At 31.6% G+C, this 12,564-nt stretch overlaps 1 protein-coding gene across 1 annotated transcript; it reads left to right on the forward strand.

The window, feature by feature from the left end:
* Positions 1-10,460: 10,460 nt before the first annotated feature.
* LOC132759636 (uncharacterized) lies at positions 10,461-12,326 on the forward strand. Its single transcript, XM_060751444.1, has 2 exons — positions 10,461-10,855; positions 11,686-12,326. Exons 1-2 carry the CDS (start codon positions 10,567-10,569, stop codon positions 12,141-12,143), a joined length of 747 nt encoding a protein of 248 aa, XP_060607427.1. The 5' UTR covers positions 10,461-10,566; the 3' UTR covers positions 12,144-12,326.
* Positions 12,327-12,564: the final 238 nt, after the last annotated feature.

Genomic DNA, 12,564 nt, shown 5'->3' on the forward strand with positions numbered 1-12,564 from the left:
TTTGAATTTCATCCCAAATGTTTCATTTCATTGTGTGTCCTACTGTCAGTTTGTATCTGGGACTTGAAATATAACTACTATATCTTAAGTCCCAGGTATAAAAAGAAATCTTTTTTTTAATATGACATGAAATAAATGCATGTATTATAACTATATTAGTCCTTTTTATAACTATTTTTATATATTGTTTGTAAATTTGTTACAATTATGGTAATTAAAAAACAGAATTTATATTTTGTTTATTCTGAGTTCCAAAGAAAATACATTTCTAGCTACCGCAGTTCATGATGAACAATGTCTTTTGTTCGCCCACTCATCTATGATATACAATTCTGGTAAAATCCAATGAAATCTGGTCATCAGATTTATACTCGATTATCGTAAATTGCTACATTTCTTGCTAGGACGTCATTTTGTGCTTTGCATCAATGCTTTTCTTGCCAATTCATGATAAACCATTCACGCGAAACATGTAACGGACATTTTGAAAAATAAAGTCGATGAAAGTTATTGCTTTTGCTTATTTACATATGGAATTTTATATTTCTTACCATGATTAGTTGTTGATGAGATACATTATATATGCACAATGTTGCACTACTCTCATGTCACTTTACAAGTTTTGTAAGTCATTTTTGTGTTGGAATTACTTTCCTTACCAGTTGGGCATCAGTGAAAGCAAATTCTTCAGAATTTGATATCTGGACCTTCTCTCATGGCGACTGCATACGATTAGTATCATTTTGCAAAATTAAATGATTTACAAAACATCTGGAATAATGTACAATAGTACTCAATCTAGATAGGAAATGACCGGTTAGTTAGTTTATTTAAAGATCGGATAACATTCAATTGAATTAGAGAAATACTTAACAAATATCTGCTGTATTTAACAGTATTATTTACTTCCTAAGCTGTCATACCTCGAAGGAAATGACAAAAGTGTAAAAGTTTAGTAAAAGCTCGTAAATTCAACTTCCCTCATATACTTACAATTGAAAAAAATGCTTATTATAAGTCGGCAAACAAATGATATCAGAAAGTCCTATGTACCTAAGTTTCTGAGGAAACCTGGTGAGATTATCAAACATAATGATTGAAATTCTGAGTCAACAGAGCGTAGCTGCTATCTAGGAAACCTGGATCGTGGTAAAAGGTGGTCATTGGTACGATACGTTATGTGTATATGCTAAGAGGATACGATACACAAAAACAGCTGACCGGAGAAATCTGGAAAATAACTTGAAAATAAGCAATAATACAAAATATCAGTTATGAAGAACAACGGAGAATTATGAAAAAGATAAACTTAAACAGTATGTAAAAAAAGATATCAAGGTCTTACGCTGAAGAACAACAACACATAGGATAGTATACGACAACTTAGTAAGTCATATGTTTCATTTCGTACATGCACATATTAAATAATTAAATGTGACAATTTTGACCAGTTTTACTTGATTTTAGGCTGAATTGACATGGTAATGTTATTTGGTAATACAATGCATAAGGTTTTGATTATTATTTGAACATGTCAATATTCTCAAAAAAATATAGCAAATTATTGCAATTTTTATCATTTAAATAAATACAAATAGACTTCCATATATATTTTTACAAATGCCCTGTTAAATGATTACTTTTATATATAACAATGCAATGACGAATATGTTTTGGATTTGAGTGTTTCTGTATTCGATGGGGGAAAGCGGACAAGTATTTATTCATGTGCTTATTAAGAGCTAACTCTATGTCATTCAAGTACATTGTGAAGAGCACCAGCGATAAATGTCTTCGTTGTTTCAACATCGTACTATCGTTGTTTCACCATCGTACAATCGTTGTTTCACGTTCGTACTATCGTGTGTTCACCATCGGACCATCGCGTTTCATCATCGTATCATCGCGCCATTGTGCTTCCACCATTGTATCATTGTGAACGGGATTCCGTATGTTTCAATGAAACTTCATTAAATTAACTAAACAAAATTAGACTCATTTATAATTAAACAAAGATCCGTTATATAATTTTACTGATTTTAGAATGGCAAATGAGATTCATATGTGTCGGTTTGTTATTATAAAATGGCCAATGAAATTCTACTTATATCTGTCCTTTCCTGTAAATGTTACAGGGAAAGAAATTGATATTAGACGGCATTTGACTAAAAAATCTAATCTTTAGGGTTAACCAAGTGAACAAAAGTAAGCATGGTATAGTTTGATTTTTAAAAAATGAACGCCAAAAACGGCACAATTAAAAATGTTACAGGCTCGTTTTGATTGAGGATGGTCACGACTGATACTGGTAATTGCGAGCTACCGTCGACACCTAGCACCAACTTGAGCAGAATTCAACATTTGGTATCCACAGATGAGTTCATACGGTGGTTTTCATTGAACTTTCAATGCGACAGGTTCGTATCAATTTATGAAAAGCGGTGTATGGTCTCAAAATTTTAAAATGCATGTGCCCTTAAAAAGAAAGTAATGTGCGGAACTAAAATTAAATAAAATTTTGAAACGGGATCAGAGGTTATGAATATCTTGAAAAAGGGTTGTCGATCTGATGCAATGAAACAACAATATTACATGAAAATTGCAGACGCGGTTTGATTTAGCCGGTTTGTGACAGCTAATAGAAAAGTTCAACATCCCTCACGGACCATAGTACTAGCTTAAACTACTGTGCTGTAATAAATAATCCCGCAAAAACATACGTGTGTGTTTTTACAAAGGCATAGGAGAGAAATTCAAATTATTTGTTAATTAAATTCCTTAAAGTTTGCAAAAAGAATCATAATTATTGAACTTTTCGATAAAAGAAAAGAGTCTGCCCCTGAGTTGTGAGTTATTTTGCTTTTTTTGTCATATTCAAAGGTAGATAACTCTAAACAGTTGCAGGAATCAACTCATTTGATTTTAAATTTGTGATTGTGTCTTTATTCCCTGTAATGGTGTGAACATTTTTCAAATTATTTGTGCTATATTTTAATCTATATAGTGGTTGATGAAAACTGATATAATTATTTTGAGATATGCCCCTTTTTGAACGTTAAAACATTGAAGCTTACTAGGAGATGTTTTTGATAGAAATTTTTTAAACTGCTTGAAACTTTTCATTATAATTGAAAATAAAGTAACGGGAAATGATGTAAATAAAATAGAGTCTCGATATGCTTTATTTTTAGCTATTTGCTCCTGAATGTGATGGAAATCTCAAATGCAGGCGACATATCTTAAGCGTGATAATACAGTCTTTGAGCCGACCAACTAGAAAACGATAGAAGGAACTAAAATGCCACAAACACAACTAATCGATCTTCAAGGATCGAAAACAAGCCTTTTTATAGATGGCAGTATATGGAGTAATTTCAAGTTATCGTACATGTCCACTTACGCAAACTTTTATAAACGTTCCAAACAATGACAAATGTGTTTGTATAATGGGACCTATTTTGTGTAATTTCCTCTCCTTGGGATCTAGCTAAATTTAATTTCGTCTGCTATAAGATTATTTTGCACAACATTACTTAAATGTGTCCTTTTGACAAAACCACAGAATTTCATAGCTATATGTAATAATTCAAATCACAGTACATATAACTTTTCCACATTTTTATTCTTTTGTATAAATTAAACTTTGTTTTATGAATAGCGTTTTCTATGATTAAGTCCGCCTACGAACAAGTGATTTCGTATATTTCGTATGCTTTAAATAACCATATCGATGTGATTTTATCTAACGTGTACGAACTATACATTACAAACCTGTTTTGGCAAAACGTCAAAAAATGTAGATAAGATACATTTTATAGCTGATTCGTGGTGTATTGAAAGCTTTATAAATGTATTTTGCTGGTATTGATTTGTATATCAAGTCAGTTTAAATCTGTGATATTCGTTTAATGGCTGATTGAAGGAAAAACTTATTAACTTTTTCATTCATGAAATAAAAAAGCTATATCTATATTACTTTATTCATTCAAGGACTTTATAATAAAACAGTTTTGAAATGAGTACAGTCACAGAAAATGAGAAGGAGGAAGAATGTCCAAAGTGTCCAGAGCCATTTACCGCACCTGGAAAGTGTACGGATGAAGTCCGTTTAGTTTTCGATAATCAACAAGAACTGTATGTGTCACAATGCTGTCTTCACCAGTTTTTGAGGCCATGTTTAAGAATGGTTTCAAAGAAAAGCAGCAGTCAGCAGTTTTTTTGGAAGGAAAGAACTATACTGAATTTCATGAATTTTTACTGTGTATTAATCCAGGGACATTTAAGCCAGTTACATGTAAATAATAATATTTTGTAAATGACACAGATAAGTGCATGTTACATGAAATCTTTAATTTCATGCACATATTATCGTTGTCCTAATCTATCTTTGTTTTTATCAGCTTATTAAAGTCATTCCGTTAAACAGAAAAGAGTATATTCTTAATGAAATGATACCTAAGAAGCAAACAATGAAGTAAAATTGATAAATGATATGCTTTCTATGTGTTTTGTTTCGTGTATTGAACGTGAATGCTTATTTATAATTACATGGTAAAAGAAAAACGGTTTATCTAATGATTGTTTTGATCTTTAACAAACGGTATGACAGAATCAATTAAAAGACCGGTGGGGACATTTCAAATTCAAGATTTCCAGATTTCATCTCAGTGAATTCACAATTTTAACATCGTGAAATCATCAATGTACGATGTCAATTTAACAAATTCAACTTATTGAATACACAATTCCATCTCCACGTGACCACGATTTCAACTTCACAAATAAGCGATTTCAACATCGTGTTGAATTCACTATTTGAACTTCATGAATTCATGATCTAAACTTCGCGTTGAATTCACGATTTTAACTTCATGAATTCACGGTTTCAACTTTCAGAATTCAACTTCGATGTAATACATGATTATAACTTCATAAATTGACGGTTTCAACTTTAAAAATTAAATTTCGTAGTGAATGCACGATTTTAAACTTCATCAATTCAGGATTTGATTTAAATCTCACGAATTCACGATTTAAACTTCATGAATTCACTTTTTCAGCTTCACGAACTCAACTTCGTGAATTCTCGACTTCAACTTCACAAATTCACAATTTCAACTTCATGAAATGACTATTTTAGCTTCACGAACTCAACTTCGTGTATTCACGAACTCAACTTCATGAATTCACTATTTCAACCTTACGAATTCACGATTTCAACTTCATGAATTTACTATTTCAGCTCCACGAACTCAACTTCGTGAATTCACGACTTTATCTTCACGAAATCAAGATTTCAACTTTAGAAATCCACTTACTATTTCAGCTTCACGAATTCCATTTAAGGAATTGAAATCGTAAATTCATGAAGTTAAAATCGTACATTCTGGAAGTGTCCCCACCGATCTTTCGTACGGCCATGTCTTATTGCACTTTTCGATTTTTTATCTTATTTTTATTTTATTTTTTCAGAAACCAATGTTCTGTGCATTGTACTTATAGCAGAGGAATATCAAGTTGACACTATCATCCAAAGTTGCAAATCGGTTATAAAAAACTGGCTCGAGAAAGAATATGCATCTGCCAAAAGCAACGATAATTATCATTCGTATCATTATAGCGTAGTGCCAACAAGACAATGTTTGAGCATTCTTACGATGTCTTTGGCACTGAATTACAAATCACTTGTAGACAACGCTGTGGACATTCTCGCCAAAATGCCGCATCGAATATACTATGGCTCGTATACACCTGACACTCTTTGTACCAACTATCATTCAGAAACACGAGAAATAAACGGAAAGAATGTCACTGTCCATGAAATAATTGAAGAATGTAAAACAGTATTCCAGACCCTTCCTGCTGAGCTTAGATGTACAATATTAAGCAAAAAACTAGCATTGTATAAAGACAATAAAGACAATTACACCTTGTAGCTGTTTGCTCAATATAAACATGTATATATGACACGATGCTTTTTATAGGTGTTATTTTGCTTTACAGAAGACAGTGTTTATTTTAAATTATTTATTTTTAAAAATATCTATAAATACATTACTTTCTTACTGATTGCTGTGTCGAATGGTTTGTATGCTTTAATAAAAAGTATACTTTTGTACATTGAAAGTTAAATGAATAAACTTTGTTTGCAGCCACATTTTCACTTGTAATATTTGTATACACTTAGCAGAGCTTACTTACGTCTTCTAAATAACTGTTATCTTCCGCTTGGGTAAGTGTAGCTGTAATATACGATGTCCTGCTTGGGCCAGTTAAAGGACACCTAATGAAATGCAAGTTGTTTTTTTTTTTTTCTGAAAACTCTTGTGCCGCCCTTTTGTATTTTTATAGATAAAGTAGCAAAACATTCTCGAATGAAACTGTTCCACGTTGAATTTGTCGCATACTTAACTGGCGTCTGGGTGATTACGATAGCTCTCCCTATTTTTCGAATAATTAGACTAAATCAAATGTCTATTGAGAATGTAGTAATCACTATTTGTTTCTCAGCGAAACAGGTTTGACTGAAATACCGTATCCGTTCTGTGTATTATATCTATTGCGTTCAAAGTCCTTTTCCGGACTTAAAAAAGATGCGATCTTAAAAAGATACGATACATATCTTCAGAAGGGTTGAACGAAAACAGAGTAACAAAAAATAGGAGATATGTAATTAGCATGCATATATGTTTTACATATTGTTTTTTAGTTCGGTTGATATAACTGTATTTTGTACAGTCAATTTTACTGCATGATTGTTTTAAAATTATCAAATTATTGGCTAAAGATATATAATGCTCAAAGTTGATATTTGAAAAACTGATAATTACTATACAATCTCTTTTTCAATGTAAAATAAACATATTGAGAAAATATATTACACACACTACTGGTAATCACATTATGATTACATAGTGTTATTAAAAATCTTCGCCATTTAATCAAGTTTGCATCGTTTCGCTCTCTTGTTCCAAGTATGTTTGCAACCAAACTAGTTCAAAATGTATTACCGGTGCCAGTGGTGGCAGATTGCTGGTGGAGATACTATCAAGAAAGTTTGGACTCAAAGACATTTCTCCATTTCATATTTAATATATATTTTTATTTCATATAATATTTTTAGCGTTTTTTTTTAAATAAAATACTTCAGTTTAGTTTATTTTGCAGAAAAGAGTGTGGGTGATTTGACCAAGACTAATTAACGCGTCTAACATGAGTTCAGCCCAGTTTAAAAAATGTACAAAAACTAGTTGACGGTCTTACTATGGGTAAATATGGATAGCGAAAATTAGCTATTTTCATGACAATTCGATCGATGCTACGAAGATTAGATATACAGTCGAATTTATGTTAAAAGTGACTGCGGCCATAGCATTCACAGAAGCGGTGTGTCCATCGCAGCGGCAATTGAGTATTCGTCACAGAAGGGGTGGATCAAAAGTGACCGTTTACTGTTCTTGGTAAGTGTATGACTGAATTTTGTTTTATGCTTAAGTGGACACAGTTAGTTAGACGGGAGCACACATATGTACTTTTGCAACTTATAACACGCACACGGTGAAATACATTGCCTTTTTTGCAAACACTATTTAACAATTTGACAGGAGGACGTAACTTTTGCCTAATTTTGGTAAAAAAACACGTACAAATGTGTGCAAAACGACCCTACAATACAACTGCATCATATCGTATGAATGATACTTGCAAAAACAACCAATTTTGGAACGTTTGATAATTATTATTGCCTGTTTACAAAATAAATGCTAAACAATTATTACAACGCAGGCGGTGGCAGATTTTATTGCAACGCAGTGCACTGGCCCCGATACCATTTATGTACATTTTGAGGGTTGAATTTGACGTAACGCACTATTCAATTGAGTACAACCCTTTTCTTACTTTGACATCTGGGAAGCGTGTTTATTTGGTGTTTAAAGCAACACAATTGTATACGCTTGTTCAAATAGATGTCCGGGTTCCGCTTGCATTTTCCTTATATTGAAAATTCCTTTGGTCGTAAATATCATAGAATTATTCACGTTTAACCTGGGACTTAAAAAAGACCGTAAGTCACGGGTTCAAAAATATTTTTGTCATACAAAATTAATATATAAAAGAGATACTAGTAAAAATCTCTGATCTCATTAACAAAAGTCTTCACTGGGGTATACAAGATATTTCCATCTTTAAGATTTTGTTTTATGTTAGGATTTATGCTTGTGATGATTTGGTATAACTTTAGAAATTATAATTCTTTGAAAAGCTCAAAAGAGTAGAAGTCTATTTTCTGTAGTTAAAAATGTTTTATATATTAAATACCTTTGTCATTCCAATTTGTACATCAAAAGGGTACTACCATTCCTTATACAATAATAGGTAAGCGTTTAGTCAATCGACTTGTGTAACTGTCTTTGTTTCCATGATTAAAAAGCTATATATAATTATTTATAATTCCTGGATCAACTATTAGGTAGGATATGTTGCGGAATAGGGTGTGTCTGTAATAATTGCAGTTTAACGTTCAAAGTAAGCTGTATGGTTTTTTTTCTAAACAATCTTTGAATCATTATACATGATAATATGATGGTGCGAATTGAGTTTTAAGTAAAAATATAAACTAATGCTTATATAAATATGCATGACAATGTAAGAAAACTTCTTTTGTCAATTCCTATTATTCTATATACTTGTGCATTTTGTTTCAGTTTTATTTACCACAGAGTAATGACCTGATTATATAGTACCAAAGCAGCAACAAAAAATAAATAAAATAAATAAAAAAATAAATAATAAACAAAGAAGAATAGTAAATGATATAATTGTTATAAGTTTTGTTTTGTGCATCGGAAGTAAATGTCTATTGACAATTACATGGTAAAACAAAATCGGTTAATTTGATAGTAGTTTATGAAAACTGATATATATTTTTTCTTTGATACGTGCTCCTTTTTGAACGTTAAAACATTGAAGCTTACTAAGAAATATTTTCGATAGAAATGTTTTAAACTTTACATAATAACTGAAAATAAAGTAACTGAAAATGATGTAAATAAAATAAAGTCTCGGTATGCTTAACTTCGAGTTATCTGCTCCTGAATGTGACGGAAAAAAATGCAGGCAACATATATTAAGCGTGATGTCTTCGAGCCGACTGACTAGAAAACGATAGAAGAAACTAAAATGCCACAAACTTAACGATAATTTCATGCTAATCGATCTTCAATGGCAGTACATGGAGTAATTTCAAGCTATCGTACATGTCCAGTAACGCAAACTTTTATAAACTTTCGAAACACTAACAAATGTGTTTGTATAATGGGACCTATTTTGTGTAATTTCCTCTCCTTGAGATCTAGTTAAATTTAATTTCGTCTGCTGTAAGATTCTTCAATGTGTCCTTTTGACAAAAACACACAAAATTACATGCCTAAATAAATAATTAAAATCATAGTACATATAACTTTTCCACATTTTCATTCTTTTGTATAAAATAAACTTTGTTTTCTGAATAACGTTTTCTATGATGAAGTCCGCTTAATAACAAGTGATTTCGTATGCTTTAAATAACCATATCGATGTGATTTTATCTAACGTGTATGAACTATACATTACGAACCTGTCTTGGCAAAACTAAAGATTAACGCGTAACAAATGTAGATAAGATATATCGTGGTGTATTGATAGCTTTATAAATGGATTTTGTTAGTATTGATCTGTATATCATTTTAAGTACTCAACATTACATCGTATAGTTGAGTACTATTGTCCTTACGGACATTGTATAACAAAACCGGTTTGTCACGGTTCGTGAATAAGAGTTTATGTTTGGCGGGTATTGATTGTTGAAATCAGTTCTAGCGAGATTTTCTACGTGGCAATTTCAAATTCAAATTCAAGAATGATATCAGACGTGTAGTACCTTTGGTGATATTGATTTTCTTTTTTAGCATGTTCGGAAATGTTCCGTGATTCCTTTATCCTGAGGAATGAATTTAAAGTTTTACGTTTAAATAAACTTTAACGTGCATGCCACGGAAACACGTTTCCCCCTACAAAGTAGGTTAGGTTGTTCGTGGGCGGCTGTCATTCCTAAGACGGATTTGCGATCAATTTTGTGAAAACTACATTTTTCATAAATTTGTTCGGAACATGCTTGTTAACGTGACCTCTTAATTTTGCATAGGGTCAAGATAATGCTATCTGTCAATCAAAATTTTATATATTGAAAGACATAATAATACAGATTATTATTTTCATATCCGTGTAGATATATACTGTTTAGTAGGATGTGTATTCCTCCATTGTCTAAGTTTTGGTTTACATAAATGTGAAATATATGTAACATATTTAGTCGTGCACATACAATAAATAAGCATTTCTCTCGCAAACGCATAACAGAGTTGTTATTTCTTTGGTTTTTGTAGAAAGATAGTTAGGACAGTCAGTTTAAACCTGTTGTATTCGTTAAATGGCTGAATGAAAAAATGTATTCATTCAAGAATTTAAATAAAACTATATATAAATATCGTTATTCATTCAAGGATTTAATTATAAAACAGGTTTGAAATGAGTACACACAAAGAAGATAAGAAGGAAGAAAAATGTCAGAAGTGTCCGGAGCCGTTTACCGCACCTGGAAAGTGTTTGGATGAAGTATGTTTAGTTTTCGATGATCAACAAGAACTGTATGTTTCACAAAACTTTCTTATACTTTCTTCACCAGTTTTTGATGCCATGTTCAAAAATGATTTCAAAGAAAAGCAGCAATCAGCAGTCTTCTTGAAAGGAAAGAACCATTCAGAATTTCATGAATTTTTACTGTGTATTAATCCAGGGACATTTAAGCCAGTTACAGGTAAATAATGATATTTTGTAAATGACACACATAAGTACATGGTACATGAAACCTTTAGTTTCATGCACATATTATCGTTGTTTAAATTTTATCTTTGTTTTTATCAGCTTAATAAAGTCAATACGTTTAACAGATACAGTAGATTCTAGTAGATGAAAGAATACCTAAGTAGCAAATAATGAAGTAAAATTGAGAAATGATATGCTTGCTATGTGTTTTGTTTTGTGTATTGAACGTTAATGTTTTTTTTTTGTTTTTTTTTTATAATTAAATGGTTAAAGAAAATCGGTTGATTGTTTTGATCTTTAACAAACGGTATGGCAGAATTAATTTAAAGACCGGTGGGGACATTTCAACTTTATGATCAGTGAATTCACAAGTTTAACATCGTGAAATCATCAATGCACGATTTCAATTTAACGAATTCAACATCTTGAATACTTAATTCCATCTCCACGAGTCCACGATTTCAACATCAAAAATAAGCGATTTCAACTTCATGTTGAATTCACGATTTTAAACTTCATGAAATCAGGATTTAAACTTCACGAATTCACGATTTTAACTTCATGAATTCACTATTTCAGCTTCACGAACTCAACTTCATGAATTCATGGCTTCAATTTCACGATTTTAACTTCATGAATTTACTATTTCAGCTACACGAATTCCACTTCGAGAATTGAAATCATAAATTTGTGAAGTTGAAATCGTAAATTCCCGAAGATAAAATTGTGAATTCACGAAGAAATCGGGAATACACGCGTGTCCCCGCCGATCTTTCGTACGGCCAAGTCTAATTGCATTTCTTTCTTATTTTATTTTTTCAGAAGCCAATGTTCTGCGCATTGTACCTATAGCTGAGGAATATCAAGTTGACCCTATCATCCAAATTTGCCAACTGATTATGCAAAACTGGCTCCAGAAAGAATATGTATCTGCTAAAAGCAACAAATATTATTCAAATTATTATCATCATAGCGTAGTGCCAACAAGACAATGTTTGAGTATTCTTACGACGTCTTTGTCACTGAATTACAAATCACTTATAGACAACGCTGTGGAAATTCTCGCAAAAATGCCACATAGAATATATTATGGCTCGTATAAACCCGACACTCTTTGTACCGACTGTCATTCACAAACACGAGATTTGAACGGAAAAAATATTACTGTCCGTGAAATCATTGATGAATGTAAAATAGTTTTCCAGACCCTTCCTGCAGAGCTTAGATGTACAATATTAAGCAAAAAACTGGCACTGTATGAAGACAATTACACCTTGTAGCTGTTCGCTCAATATATATATGACACGCTATTTATATGTGTTATTTTTCTTTCAAGAAGACAGCGTTTATTTTAAATAATTTATCAATAATCGATACCGGTATGATTACGTTTACAAAACGTTTATTAAAGTCGTTATTTTAGAAAATATCTATATATACATGATGTCTGTCACTTTCATAATGATTGGTATCACTGCTTTAATAAAAGTACATTTTTGTACATTGAAAAATAAATGAAGAAACTTTGTTTACAACCACATTCACACCTGTAATATTTGTACAACTATACCCCCAGCCAGCAGACCCTACTTACGTCTTCTAAATGTTATCTTCCACTTGGGTAAGTGCAGATGAAATATACGATGTCCTGTTTGGGCCGGTTAAAGGTCCCATAATGAAATGTAAGTTTTTTTCTACAAT

This window comes from Ruditapes philippinarum, unplaced genomic scaffold (genome assembly GCF_026571515.1).
Source record: "Ruditapes philippinarum isolate M1 unplaced genomic scaffold, ASM2657151v2 ctg4141_1_1_1_1, whole genome shotgun sequence".
NCBI lineage: Eukaryota > Metazoa > Mollusca > Bivalvia > Venerida > Veneridae > Ruditapes > Ruditapes philippinarum.